At 38.6% G+C, this 16,040-nt stretch overlaps 1 protein-coding gene across 3 annotated transcripts in view; it reads left to right on the top strand.

The window, feature by feature from the left end:
• The window catches only part of LOC144591976 (SWI/SNF-related matrix-associated actin-dependent regulator of chromatin subfamily A member 2-like), a 99,832-nt gene that overhangs the window by 70,105 nt on the left and 13,687 nt on the right, over positions 1 to 16,040 (top strand). For all 3 annotated transcript variants that reach the window (XM_078396070.1, XM_078396071.1, XM_078396072.1), the window contains 4 exons: positions 2,955 to 3,182; positions 5,859 to 5,897; positions 9,887 to 9,964; positions 11,426 to 11,644. In XM_078396070.1, coding sequence (XP_078252196.1) covers positions 2,955 to 3,182; positions 5,859 to 5,897; positions 9,887 to 9,964; positions 11,426 to 11,644 — 564 coding nt within the window. The remainder of the gene's footprint in view (positions 1 to 2,954; positions 3,183 to 5,858; positions 5,898 to 9,886; positions 9,965 to 11,425; positions 11,645 to 16,040) is intronic.

Raw genomic sequence — 16,040 nt, 5'->3', positions numbered from 1 at the left:
AAAACCTAGGAATAAGAAGGTTGTCTACTGTTTCACCGAGACATGGCTGACCCCCAACTCCAGTCTGATCGTAGACAGGACCACAGCGTAAGGAAAAAGGCAGCAGTCTATGTCTGCTAGTTGTGGCACAAATCAATCCCGTCTGAGAAATGACCTGAATCCACTGCAATTTACCTATCATCCCACAGGTGAATGGCAGGTGATATTTACTTGGCTCGTCATTCTGTTGTGGATCGATCAAGATAACAGAAACGCATACATCATTGATCATACATCAAACACATGTTCATTGACTTGGGTTCAGCATTCAACTGAATTATCTCCTCCAAATTTATCACCAAGCTCCTCTGTGCCTCCCTTCACAATTGGATCCTTAACCTCCATATCAGCAGACCCCAATCAGTGCAAATCACTAACATTTCGTCCTCGCTGACCATCAACACCGGTCCATCTCAGGACTTCATGCTTTGCCTCTATTCTGTGGCTTAGCACGGCTCCAATGCCATATACAAATTCCCTGATGGAACTGCTGTTGTCATGGGTGGAGATTGGTCCGTGTAGAGGAGAAGGATAGAACACCTAGTTGAGTTGTACCACAACAACAGCCTCTCACTCAATGTTAACAAAATGAAGGAACGAATTGTTGACTTCAGAAAGGGGAAATTGGGAGACATGCCAGTTTGCATAGATGGGTCGATGGTGGAAGAGTAAACAGTTTCAAATTCCTGGGCATTAATACCCAGATAACTAGTCCTTAGCCCAAACACATAGATGCAATTATGAAAAAGGCACAATAGTGCCTCTACTTTCTTAAACATTTTAATAGATTTGGCAGTGTGAAAATAACTGCAGATGCTGGTACAAATCGAAGGTATTTATTCACAAAATGCTGGAGTAACTCAGCAGGTCAGGCAGCATCCCAGGAGAGAAGGAATGGGTGATGTTTCGGGTCGAGACCCTTCTTCAGACAAATAGATTTGGCAAGTCATTGAATACTACAACAAACTTCCACACATGCATTGTAGAAGTTAAATGCTAATTGGTTACATCGTGGTCTAGATAAGCAAATTCAATGCACTGGGACGCAAGAGGCCAGGTCCATCTCATCCATTCGTAATGGCCCTCCATAGTGCCCTCCATAATGTTTGTGACAAAGACCCATCATTTATTTATTTGCCTCTGTACTCCACAATTTCAGATTTGTAATAGAAAAAATCACATGTGGTTTTAAGTGCACATTATAAGATTTTAATAAAGGCCATTTTTATACATTTTGGTTTCACCATGTGGAAATTACAGCAGTGTTTATACATAGTCGTCGTCGCCCCCACCCCCCATTTCAGGGCACCATAATGTTGGGGACACAGCAATGTCATGTAAATGAAAGTAGTCATGTTTAGTATTTTGTTGCATATCCTTTGCATGCAATGACTGCTTGAAGCCTGCAATTCATGGACATCACCAGTTGCTGGCTGTCTTCTCTGGTGATGCTCTGCCAGGCCTGTATTGCAGCCATCTTTAGTTTATGCTTGTTTTGAGGGCTAGTCCCTATCAGTTTTCTCTTCAGCATATAAAAGGCATGCTCAATTGGGTTCAGATCAGGTGATTGACTTGGCTGCTCAAGAATTGACCATTTTTTAGCTTTGAAAAACTCCTTTGTTGCTTTAGCAGTATGTTTGGGATCATTGTCTTGCTGTAGAATGAACCATCGGCCAATGAGTTTTGAGGTATTTGAACTTGAGCAGATACGATGTGTCTATACACTTCGAATTCATTATGCTATTACCATCAGCAGTTGTATCATCAATGAAGATAAGTGAGCCAGTACCTTCAGCAGCCATATATGCCTAGGCCATAACAGCCCCACCATCATGTTTCACAGATGAGGTGATATGCTATTGATCCTGGGCAGTTTCTTCTGTCCTCCATACTTTGCTCTTGCCATCACTCTGATATGTTAATCTTCATCTCATCTGTCCACAAGACCTTTTTCAAGAACTGTGGTTGCTCTTTTAAGTACTTCTTGGCAAACTGTAACCCGGCCATCCTATTTTTGCGGCTAACCAGTGGTTTGCATCTTGCAGTGTAGCCTCTGTATTTCTGTTCATGAAGTCTTCTGCGGACAGTGGTCATTGACAAATCCACACCTGACTCCTGAAGAATGTTTCTGATCTGTCGGACAGGTGTTTGGGGATTTTGCTTTATTATAGAGATAATTCCTCTGTCACGAGCTGTGGAGGTCTTCCTTGGCCTGTGATTAGTAAGCTCACCAGTGCTCTTTTCTTTATGATGTTCCAAACAGTTGATTTAGGTAAGCCTCGGGTTTGGCTGATGTCTCTAACAGTTTTATTCTTGTTTCTCAATCTCATAATGGCTTCTTTGACTTTCATTGGCACAACTTTGGTTTTATTCTTGTTTCTCAGTCTCATAATGGCTTCTTTGACTTTCATTGGCACAACTTTGGTCCTCATGTTGATAAACAGCAATAAAAGTTTCCAAAGGTGATGGAAAGACTGGAGGAAAGACTAGATGCCGAGAGCTCTCTTATACCTGCATTAAGGAGGCATTTAAACACACCTGAGCAATTACAAACACCTGTGAAGCCATGTGTCCCAAACATTATGGTGCCCTGAAATGGGGGGGGACTATGTATAAACACAGCTGTAATTTCGACATGGTGAAACCAAAATGTATAAAAAATACCCTTTAATAAAATGTGACAATGTGAACTTTAACCACATGTGATTTGTTTCTATTACAAATCTCAAATTGTGGAGTACAGAGGCAAATAAATAAGTGATGGGTCTTTGTCCCAAACATTATAGAGGGCAAAAACAAGTCCAGCACTGGTCCATTTAAATACTTTGCAAATGAATTGTAGATTTTCTGTTAAAATTATTTCATGCAAGTTTCACTGAGACTTAAAAAAAAATCTATTCTTGTGCATCTGCAAGGATTTGCAAGCCCAAGATAGAGCTCATCGTATTGGACAGCTGAATGAAGTTCGCGTCTTACGCCTCTGCACAGTCAACAGTGTGGAAGAAAAGATTCTTGCTGCTGCCAAATACAAGCTTAATGTGGACCAAAAAGTTATCCAGGCTGGTATGTTTGACCAAAAATCTTCAAGTCATGAGCGCCGAGTTTTCCTGCAAGCTTTGTTGGAGCATGAGGAACAGAATGAGGTATGTATAGCCTTTTATTATAATTGAAGCTTGAGATTTATTTATCATGATATCTGTACATCCTTTGCAATTTGTGTTATGAAATATTTAAATTATTTTTATAAAATTCACATCATTTAAGTCACAGTCATAGAGTGATACAGTATGGAAACAGGCCCTTCGGCCCAACTCGCTCACACCGGCCAACAATGTCCCAGCTACACTGGTCCCACTTGCCTGCGCTTGGTCCATATCCCTCCAAACCTGTCCTATCCATGTACCTGTTTAATTGTTTCTTAAACAATGGGATAGTTCCAGCCTCAACAAACTCCCCTGGCAGCTTGTTCCACACACCCACCACCCTTTGTGTGAAGAAGTTACCCCTCGGATTCCTATTAAATCTTTTCCCCTTCACCTTGAACCTATGTCCTCTGGTCCTCGATTCCCCTACTATGGCTAAAAGACTCTGCATCGACCCGATCTATTCCTCTCATGATTTTGTACACCTCTATGATCTCCCCTCATTCTTCTGCACTCCATGGAATCAATGATGTAGATGACAAACAGTAACAGGCTCAGCACCTTACCTGAAGCAAACCACTAGTCACAGGCCTCCAGTCTGAGAAGCAACCTTCCACCATCCTCCTCTGCTTCCTTCCATGGAACCAATTTGCTATCAATTAAGGGAACATGAATTAAGATTTATAAAGCTTGGTGTATGTATACATGGCATAGGTAAATTAGAATTTTTAATGCCATCATTAACTGGAATATTGGTAGTACAAACACTGTTATATTTATGTCATTTTTAACATTCAACTGCAGTTGTAGGTGCAAATGAAGTTGGGAGAAAATTTGAACAATTAAGAATCTATCTAGTCGCCCTTTGTAAAGAATAGTAATGAAAAGAATGGTATTTTTGGAAATATACTTCTAACAATGTTTTGTGTTATTGTTGGTAGACATATCTCCTAAAGTGACGCATTCTCATTGTTTCATGAAGAGATTAATCTATTGGAATGAAAAATAACTAAAGTTTATGCAGTAGATTTTCATAAATGACATCCTCTACACACTTCCTAAAGCTTACATGTGTTTCTACCATATACTCAGATATCTTTATTAGTCATTTGGCTAGAGGAACTATTCACCAGTCTGCATAGACATTGAAAACATTGAACATTTCTGCAGTGACATGTAGGTTTTATAGAGTGAGATAGCATGTATCTACGAACCAATGCTACAAAACTTGTTATTTGTTCTCATTGTTCGATTGATTTAATTCAAAATTATCTAAAGAGATAAATACCAAGAGCAGCTAGATTCCTGATATTCATCTCTTTATAATAAATTTAAAATAACGATTACGAGTGCAGCACTTTTAGTCTTTGTAGTACATAAATTACACTCTACCAATTCGATCAGTGATCTTAGGAACTTAGTTGTAATTTGTTTCCTTGACATCAAACCTAACATCTATCTTTATCAATCTGTTTGTCTCAAAAACAAAATAAATAAAACTTATTCAAATATCTAGCTTTTTGCATATTTGTAGTTAGACTTTATCATGAATTTTAATGAATTACTTAAATGAATGACTGACAGAAACATGAATTATAGCACCTGCATTTAATTACATCTTTAACCTCTAATCTTATGCAGAGTATGGTCCACATTTTGAATCTTCATAAATTAAAGTAGTTTTAGACTGCAGAGGGGTGATTAATTCCAATCTAAAAAACTTGTTATAGGGAACCATTTTGTACAGCAGCTTTTTGTCTTTAAATTCTGCATTCATGATTACTTTTGTTGCCCTACAGCAAGTTTCAATTTTATTTTAATTGGTATTCACATTAGCTGCAAACATGAGTGTTGTGCAGCTAATACTGATGAAGAAAAATAGTTTTCAATGCTTTGAATAATCTGTATATTTTTGAGCAAGAGTCCCAATTTGTAAAAACAATATTTCAATGTAATTGATTTGTTATGACGAGGGGATGTAGCCCATAAGTAAAGTGCTGTCTTTGGGTGTTATGGCAATATTTTTTTGGTAATACAGAAAATGTATTTCAAATAAACTAATTCCTCATGTGCTAAAAATCTTCCAGGGCAAAAAGTCAAAAAATACATATGGTCTATTTAGTAGGCTTCTAATTATAACAATACATTTACAAGATCTATAGAAATTGTACAATCAACATTAGTCATCTTTTGTCAGAGCTGTGATAGTCAATAAGTATTTCTGTTATGCCAAGGCAAAACATTGACCAAGTTTAATTAACTTGCATTGCATTCATATTTTTTCTAAGCCAATCACTGTTCTAATTATAGCTGCAAATTTGTAATGGCCAGAGGAACAATTGTGCTAACTAGTGCTTGGAGATTGTATTTGTCTATAAACATTAGAATTTTGTTCAAATAAATGAATGACATTTTAATTGGAATTCTTTCCTGAAAAGCAAAGGATCAAAGTCAATAAGTTAGACATATAACTTATTTTAACTTGAATGAGGAGTGACCATTCCCATTACCAATGTTTCTTGCTTGAATTCACAAAGCAGTCAGAGCCCATGATTTCCCTTTTAAAATGACAAATTTCAGTTTTCTCTCAAATATGCAATCCTCAAGTGTTCTGAACCATCTTCTGCTGTATTGTTGGAGAAATCAATGTTGTAATATTGCATTTTTTCACCACAGGGGGACACCAATGCTTCTCCTTCCTGCAGTACTGCCTGGGTAGGATAACATCACTGGCCGGCTTGTGACCTATAGCTGTGCTCAATAACTATAAAATGAGTATATGCTACAAACAGTGTCTTATTTCTACGCTGTATTAATCAACTGGTTTATTATTAATAGACAACAATATAACTGGGTTAGAGTTTTTCAGAACAGTGATTGATATTTTGTCAATGTTATAATGTATCCAAAATTTGCAAGTAATTAAATATCTGATTAAACAATCTGAAAGACTCGCAACTCTCAATAACGGATGGCTATGCACAAAATAAATAATAGCTTCATCCTATGGTTGTTTTAACTAGTTAGTATGTTTACTGTAAAATTCTTATTTCACTAGTTTAGCTTTTATTCCATGTTTTTTGGAAACCTTGAACCATTCTTTATGATATTTGGCAATGTGATTGGTCAACAATAATATACAGTTACAAACTATTGATTACGGATACCAGATAATTTTTTGGGAGGATGGCTAGGATCTCATGGCTTTGAATGTAATGCCGAGTGGCTGCTCTCCTAGCGAATGTTAGTTGATGAGAATCGAAAGGATTCATAGAAATTCGGGGAATTGTGCAGCATATGACTGACTGAAAACTTCAAATGTAACAGAGTGAGAAATTTGCAGTGAGGATTTTAGTTAAATGTAATTGTAATGGAGAAAAAGTCATAAGGTCAGTATATAAAAAAGATTGGGAAAATAAGTTGATTTTTTACTTAAAATTTCCACAAAATATTTATTTCTTCCTGGGAAGAATTTTGAGGTCTTTTAGTTAAACAAAACATGCAAGCATGTAATCATTTGAATTATCTTTTTAATTGTAATTTTTAGTACAAAAGTTAAATCTAAACTGGCAAATTCTGATGCATCACATTTCATTAATTTGGCAAGCTTCTTAATGCTTACCAGTAATGTCCATTGAAGCAGGTTAATCATAATTAAATGGAAATGCACAAATTTTGAAGATGTTAATTGTCCTGAATTTATAGCCCAGTCATTTTAGAGGTCACACACTAATGAGGTGCCACGGTGGCTAATGAAATGAACAAGTAAATCTAAAGCGCCTCTGACACATAGCAATTGTGTTACATTCTGCAAGGATGCCCTAATTACTATGTGTTTGCATGTATGTGTGATTTGATACGTGCTTTATCTCCCCTTTTATTTTTGCTTTCTATTTGGCCTAAAACATTTAAATGCTTTTGTTCTAAATTATAACTGTTCTCAGCTGTTTTATCTGAATGTGCTGACTCTTGCTTGCATATAATTCCATTTGCACTATCAGTCCTCTGGGTTCTCGCTTAAGTGTTCACTTTTTCGATGTGAATCTGTATGTAGTCGACAGGCTTTTGAATGTGCAGGTATTATTACCAGAGCACGATGATGTGCTTTTTCCTCCATGCCTTCCCATCCCTCTCCCCATCAATATTTGCAATTTCCAGCAAGATAGCACCTTGGAGTGGGAACCTTGGGTTGACTCTGCTCAGGGTAAAGCCAATTGTCGCATCATGGTTTTCTGCCTCAAGGATCAGCAGAAATCCTACTGATCTGTATGGGTGTACACTGCACAACATGTTATTTAGCCTGACAGCAGCCAGGGAAGTTTTAATTTCGGAATATATCAATAGCTAAGGATAGGGAAGGGATAGGAAGGTGTGGGTAATGAGTTTGTCTGTAACCATTCTGCATTGACTCAGTCATGTCTGACTTAATTTTTTTCTGGAAGTAAAAAAGAAAATCTGCTCCTTGTTGTAGTATTGTAAGTGGCATAAAATTATTGTGTGGAACAGCATCATTAGGATCAAGCTTTCTTTAAAAACAATATTTTGACTAGTACTGGTTGCCTTGAGCGGAATTAACCAGTTGAGTTGTCAGAAATGTGAACTCTTGTCTATTGAAAGAGAATCTTAGTTTTTGCGTACTAGAATGTTTTCTCTATTATAGAGTATTTGTGTGCTCCATGTTCTGATTTGTTTCATCGGTGATCTGAGCCCTTTGTGGGCTTGAAAACATATTTATTGTACTACATAAATTTGTCTACTCATTCATTCCTGACATCAGCATTGACAGTTTAAAGAAGGTTTGCTATACCATATTTTAGTTCTGTGTACTAGACAGATGAAAGTAGGATGAAGCAGGGAAAAGAGAGATGATGGAAAACAATTAAAACTGCAGATGGTGGAATCTGAAACAGTCAACATTGTGGGTCAGCAACCCTTCCTCAGAACAGAGAACCCAAAATGTTGACTGATTTCTCTTTCCACAGATGCTGCTTGATTGGTTCAGTTCTTCCAGCATTTGTTTTTGAATTGAGAGATAATTTGGACCACTCATGAGTTGGTTTGAATAATGCCATTGATTAGAGGAAACTATTTAATTCTGATGGATATCATGATGTGTGTTTTGTTTTGCATTTCCTCTTGAATAACTTGTTAAATCTTTGATTTTAATCAAATGCGACGTACCGACATTGTGTTTGGTGTATTAATTGAGTTTGTAAATTCAGTTTTTGTGAAATCTGGGGCCCTTTCTGCCATGTTGCATTTTCAGTTCACTCAAAGACATATTGACCAAATTGAATATATCATTATTTGGATTGTTTGAAGAATTGTGTTACTTCCAGGAGTTTGATTCTACCATGGGTTTTAAGTTTTGCCTCCACATTTTACAGATTACGATCATATTGACAATTTAGTTTTTACAGTCTCTCTCTCCAAGCAGAAGTTTTTAAATAAAAAAGATAGAAAAATATTCGCTGATATGAATATTTTGTTTTTCAATCATGCTGGAAAACTAAGACTGCATGGAATTCAATTAAACTCACTCGGTTCTAGAAATGTTCTTATAATGCCAAATTTGGTTCTCAAGGGTGTGCAATCTTTATTTCTGGTGTGACATTATTTGAGTAAAATATCCCCAACATATAATTAATTTTTATGAATCCTAAATTTAAGTATCAAGTGGCACACCTTGGAGCCCTAGTTCAAAACTGGAGAAGCTATGGAGGAGAAGGCACAATCTTGCATATCTTTGGACATGTCCAGCAATTTCTTTCTTTGTCACGTGCTGTATAATTGTTCATTTTACTCAGCACAATCATTTTAACCTTCCTAAGCTGCGTGCTCTATGTCCGTATGAGAAAGTTTCGGGATTTCCTGCTGTGGCCTGGCAATGCATCTCATTCCCACCAATTTGATGTAAATGTGTTGAAAGATTATGATAAATTTCTGAAAATCTAATATATTTGCCAAACCAGAATTGAGAAATTATCCAGAAACTGAAACTCCACACTTGGCTTATTGATCATGACAGATGAACCTGCCATTTTCCACAATGGATGGTCACTATCATGTTGTGTCACTATCATGTTGTGATTGTAAAGTTGCAGCTGTTTATTTTCAAATATTGATGCTTCAAAAAGTAACGGGTGTGCCCTCAAATGTATAATTTATCAGAATTAATCAATTGGGCCAAGTCTATAAAAATAATTTGGTGTCAAGTACTATCATGCACAAGAAAACTTATTTTTGTCCATGTACTGCATTCAGTTATTTTGGTGTTGATATCCTGCTAAATTATTCAAACTTCCCAATATTCAGCTTGTGCATTTGATTCAGATATCACATTAGATTTGATGGGCATCGCTATTTTAATCTTTTCATAAGTTGTAGATTTCAAATGTGTTTGCATTTTGATATCTAATTTTCTGTGCTATATGTAATGCTAACTAGAGATTCTGGGATTAAAGGCACAGCAATGTCTTATTTTTGTGTACCCTGTTTCTGGACTCATGAGTGTGGAATAAGCAAATTCTTTTTTTTAAATTTAAAAGTACAGTTGTATGGGGGGGGAGGGGACTTTTTAAAATAAAATGCTTAGAAGAGAAGTGATGATATTTCCATCAAGGTGAAATATGGAATGATATTTAATTTTGGTTTGCAATTGTTAAGACCATATTTAGTTGCTATCTTGATTTCTTGACTTGCAGGAAGAAGATGAAGTTCCAGATGATGAGACTCTAAATCAGATGATTGCTCGGAGTGAAGACGAATTTGAACTGTTCATGGTTAGTGCATAATACTACAACAAAAATTCAGAAGCTAGGCTTTTGGTTTTTAATTTCCTCGAAGCAGAATGTGTTGTCACTGCAGTGTTCAAAAGTATGAAGATGATGTTGAAGAACGTAAAATTTTATTTAATTTGATTGTAGTTACATTCTTTTAACACCTGACCATATTTCCAGGTTCCAGAAAGGGCTAATTTTTATCAGTTGTGCTGAAAGCTGGTGTTTGTAGCAGAAATATATTAATTGCAGATGAAAAAAATAGAACTTACCTAAAAAAATGTTTAATTGCTTTGGGATGTGTATATCACTAGTAGTATTGTCATTTATGGTCCGACACAAATCGCTCTGATTGAGAAGTGTAGGAAGGGACTGCAGGCGCTGGTTTAAACTGAAGATAGACACAAAATGCTGGAATAACTCAGCAGGTCAGGAGTCTGAAGAAGGGTCTAAACCCAAAATGTCACCCATTCCTTCTCTCCAGAGATGCTGCCTGTCCTGCTGAGTTACTCCAGCATTTTGTGTCTAGCTCTGATTAAGAAGGCAGTTAAGAGGCATCTATGTTGGGAGGTTTGAAATATCATATAGATAAGACTAGGTAGGGCTGGCACGTTTTCTTCCCTGAAGGACACTGGTTATTTGCTGTATACTGAAAAATGTGGTTTTCTTCAATGGGTCATTAATACTTCTGTTTCGAACATTCTTCATGTAATCCTCCTAATCCATTGTGTTGTTGTCCATCTTCGGGGGCAAATGCAGGAAATAAGTAGATTCTGGTATAAATGAGAAGCAAGATTTGGGAAATTGTTATTAATCATTATTGTCATTAAATGTCATTAATTAATTATTTCTAAAAACACCAGATCATTTGTGAAATCGATACACCTGAACCTGGTACCAGATCTCATGCAGGTCTATACTCTTCACATGTTATCATTTCAGCTTGAAATCGTGTGGGAGGTGGGGTTACATTTGAACCAGTTTCATGTATTGAAATAAAACACACCAACAATCAATGTCTTTCCTCCACAAAAGCAGTGTAAGATGTATTTTGGCTGCTCATATTGGTGTTTAAGAGAATTGGGCTTACCCAGTCAATGTTAATTGAAAGTCTCGACAAAAAGCAAATGCACCTAACTTTTGTTGCATATCTTTGTTTTAAGAAATATGAAACAGTAGGACTTTTTTCTTTTTCACTTTATATTCTTACCTTCAGATTTACTGCAGATGCTAATTCCTTGTTTTATTATTTTAAAGTACTTGAACCTAGTACAAAATATCAAGCATTTTTAAATTATTACCGATTTGAAAGGATGAATAAAATGGCAAAAATTATGTTGTCAGTGACTCCCCTTTTGACAGACTGATTAAAGTATGTCTCAACTACTCAAGGATTGGTTTATTTAATCTGCAAGAAATGTGTCATATAGTTACAATATTACCATCTCAACTATGCCCTCTAAGCGCATGGACCTGGAGCGGCGAAGAGAGGATGCACGGAATCCAAAACGTAAGCCAAGACTGATGGAGGAAGATGATTTGCCATCATGGATCATTAAAGATGATGCAGAAGTAGAAAGATTGACTTGTGAAGAGGAGGAGGAGAAGTTGTTTGGGCGAGGTTCACGCATGCGCAGGGATGTAGACTACAGTGATGCTCTTACTGAAAAACAATGGCTAAGGGTAAGTAATGGATGTAACAATTACTGCTTGACTCGGAATACGTGATTAGTTCAAAGATTATTTTTTGTTTACAAAGCACATGGACTGGAATTTTGTTAATTTCTAATGATGGCATTTTTGAGCATGCCTTCGAATTCCTATATTTAAATTTAATCAAACCTTTTGTAACTGCAAACCTACAATGGGTTTTCTTGCCACTCCTGAACCATTATTTCCGAAGTTCTAAGAATCTGTCTCCTAGTTCTCAAATCACATGGTCTCTTTGGGATACCCTTGAGAAAACTTGTTAGATTCCTTGTGTAAACTGATAACACTAATCTGAAGTCTATCCATACTTTGAGTTTTCTGCGATCCTGTGCAGTAATTCATCATCCAGCACTAGATGAACAGTTATTTCCTCCAGCCAAATTTGGGAAGAGTGAAATCTCTTTCTACATTTCTGCCAAAAACCTCATTCGTGAATCAATGTGTCCATCTTCGCTGTCAATAAATGACTGCAATTATACAAAGGATGTGCTTCAGAACATGCCAATCTCTTGTCCCAGCTATTCCAGTACAGCTACATCACTGACATTTACCCAACGATGTTGAAAATTGCCCAGGTAGGACTTCTCCACAAGATGCAGGAAAAATCCATCCCAGCCAATGACCACCTCATTTGTCTGCTCTCAATCATGGAAGGGATAATCAATAGTGCTATCATGTGGCACTTGCTTAGCAACAGCCTTCTCACTGGAGCTCAGTTATGTTCCGCATCCAACACATCATTAACAAGGATAGAGTTGGAGTAGGATAAAAACTGCAGATGCTGGTACAAATTGGAGGTATCACAAAATGCTGGTCCAACAGGTCAGGCAGCATCTCAGGAGAGAAGGTCGAGTTTCTCTTTCACCCCACCAGCCTGCGCATCCAACATATCATTCTCTGACATTTCCGCCACTACCTATGTGATCCCATGACCGGTCTTATCTTCCCATCACCATTCCTTTCTGTCTTCTGCAGAGACCACTCCCTGTACAACTTGGTTCACTCATCCCTTCCCGCCCATACCACCCCCTCCCCAACTACTTTCTCCTGCAACCGGGGAGATGTAACACCTGTCCCTATACCTCCTCATTTGCATCCATCCAGGACTCCAGTAGTTCTTCCAGGCGAGACAGAGGTTCATATGCACCTCCTCTAATCTCATCACTGCATCCGGTGTTCCTGATGTGGTCTCCTGTAAAACAGCTAGACCAAGCGTAGGCTAGGCGACCATTCTGCCAAACATGTCTGCTTGGTCAGCAATTCCTGCTGGATCTCCTGGTTGCTAATAATTTTAACTTTCTGTCCCATACTGACCTTTCTGTCCTGGGCATTCTCCTTTGCCAGAGTGAGACTGCACAGAAACTGGAGGAACAGCATATCATATTCCGCTTGGGTAGCTTACAACCTAATGGTATTTTAGGTAATCAAGCACCTCTTCTCCTCCCTATGCCGCACTTGCATTCACACCATTTCTCCCCGTTCTCCTTTCTCCCCCTCCCCTCCTCCAAGTCCCTTCCATCCATGTTCCTTGGACTGGCTTCACAATTCGCATCTCTTTTCTCCATGCCTCCATATTTCTCTTTTCATCTCTGGCCTTTATCCAGCCATATGTCCATCAACTCTCCTCCCACCTACCAGTCTTCATTATACTAAAGGCTTTGTTCTGCCCCACCTTTCTTCCAGCTTTCTCCTCCACACCACAGTCAGTTTGAAGAAGGACCCCAACGCGAAATGTCACCTATTCATGTTCTCCAGAGATGTTACCTGACCTGCTCAGTTACTCCAGCACTTTGTCTTTCTATAAACCAGTATTTGCTGTTCCTTGCATCTTCGCATAACTCCTGATTATGGTACACTGTTGGTCCTAACAGGACAAAAGAGCCGAACTCCAGAGGTAAATTGAGAATAACTCCCCTTGATAACATTTAGCATTTGGTTATGACATCTAGAACTCCTGGCTAAACTGTAGTCATTGGGAATCGGACGGGGGGAGGGGAGCCTTCTGTTGATAGTAATCATACCTACCACAAAGGAAGATGGTTGAGGGTCAATCACCTCAGCTGCAGGACATCTCTGTAGGAGTTCCTCAAGGTATAGTCCTCTGCCAGTGATTATCAACTGCTTCATTATCGACATTCCTTTAGTCGTAGGGTCAGAAATAAGGTTGTTAACTAATGATTGCACAATGTTGAGCACTATTTGCAATGACCCTGGTAATGAAGCAGTTCACATCTGAATGAAGCAAGATCTGAACAATATCCAACCCAGGGTTGAGGCATAGCAGGTAATACTCGCGACACTCAAGTGTCAGGTTAATTGGCTTCTGTAAATTGCCCCTAGTGTGTAGAATGCACAGGTGGGATAACATGAAACTAATGTGCAGGTGATCAATGGTCGACATGCACTTGATGGGCTGAAGGACCTGTTTCCATGCTGTATCTCTAAAACTAAAACAAAAAAACCTAAATATTAAAATGCAGATCATCTTGAGTAGTGTGCTTCTGGAGCCCTCATAGTAAGCAATTAACTTCTACCTTAAAATGTTCCATTAGTGAAAATAATAACCTCTGTGAAATTTAGATTACATCGGAAGTTATTTAGGGGGTCCACAGGTAACCCGAAGTTGGAGGGCTATGGTCCTCTACTATGTGCATACGGCAGCTATTCGAATAGGATCCATTAATGAATGCAACATATATTAGCTGCCTTTAGTGTTTATTGTACATCATCATCATCATATATATACAGCCGGAAACAGGCCTTTTCGGCCCACCAAGTCCGTGCTGCCCAGCGATCCCCGTACATTAACACTATCCTACACCCACTAGGGACAATTTTTACATTTACCCAGCCAATTAACCTACATACCTACATATTAATGATATGTTCTAGTGAGTCCTTTTTGTTCAGATATGTTTAAAACAACATACGGCAGCTTTTTTGGAGTTTAAATATGTGCACAATAATAGCTGCCATATATTGTTTTGCAAGTTTTTGTGAATTTCATAGAAATACGTGTGGTTTCATAGAAATACAATTCCCAAAGTTGGTCTTTTCCCATATAAATTGGTAATTGATGATATTTGGTTTCTCTTCCAATTCTGTGAAAGATTAAGTCAAGTCTAGTGTGCTGGAAAGTACATTTCCAAAAGCTTGACAAGGGGAATATCTAATTGCATGAGTGTGGAAATTCCCCTGCCTATTTTTAGTGATAGGGACTGTCAGCAAGCCTTATTGTGTTGAAGTGAATTGGGATTATTTAGCATTTTCATCCCTGCTTTTGCATCTTGTGACCTCCCCTTCATTTGCCTATTGTGAAATAAAGTTTTACACAGCTGAAAATGGATGAACAATCAACTGGAAGTCAAGCACTGTCAACTCCACCATCAGAACGATCTAGCACACCTACATCTGCTGCAAAGGTGACACGTAAAACAGCTGAAATCTTTGGTCTTGCAAATGGAATTACATCTTCAGATGCAGAAATCACAGCTTCATGACACCCTGAGCGATCCGATGAGGGAACAGGAACCTGAACCCATCAAAGCTCTCGTCAGCCCAGCCCCCCGACAACAGAGTTCAATCTGAGGGAGCCGAGTCTGAAGGAGGTTGAGGAGGTCATCAAGGCTCAACCTCTGCTCCAGGCCCTAGTGGCGTACCATACATAGTGTACAGGCGCTGCCCAGAGCTCCTTCGACACCTATGGAAGATCTTAAGGGTGGTATGGCGAAGGGGGAGAGTTGCTGACCAGTGGAGGTGCGCTGAGGGAGTTTAGATCCCGAAACAGGAATATCAAAGGACATCAATCAGTTTCGGTCAATCTCGCTGCTGAGCGTTGAAGGGAAGGTGTTTTTCAGCATTGTCTCCCGAAGATTAACTGAGTTTCTCCTCAAAAACAGCTACATCGACCCCTCAGTGCAGAAGGGTGGGATTCCTGGAGTTCCCGGCTGCTTGGAGCACACTGGAGTAGTCACGCAGCTAATCAGAGAATCCCATGAAAACAGAGGGACCTAGTTGTTGTGTGGTTGGACCTCGCCAATGCCTATGGGTCCATACCGCACAGACTGGTTGAGCTTGCACTACACCGCCACCATGTTCCTAGTAAGATCAAGGTCCTGATCCTGGATTATTACCATAATTTCAGGCTGAGGGTTACTTCTGGGTCAGAAACAACAGACTGGCATCGGCTTGGAAAAGGAATAATAATGGTCTGCACCATTTCTCTTTGCTCTTGCCATGAACATGGTGGCCAAGTCAGCGAGGTGGAACCAGGGCCTGATGGTCTGCATCCCAGGGTGCTTAAGGAGGTGGCTCTAGAAATTGTGGACGCATTAGTAATGATTTTCCAATGTTCTATAGATTCCGGGTC

This window comes from Rhinoraja longicauda, chromosome 3, assembly GCF_053455715.1.
Source record: "Rhinoraja longicauda isolate Sanriku21f chromosome 3, sRhiLon1.1, whole genome shotgun sequence".
Taxonomy (NCBI): Eukaryota; Metazoa; Chordata; class Chondrichthyes; order Rajiformes; family Arhynchobatidae; genus Rhinoraja; species Rhinoraja longicauda.
The sequence above is the reverse complement of the archived record's forward strand: the minus strand, read 5'-3'. Positions and strand labels throughout refer to the sequence as shown.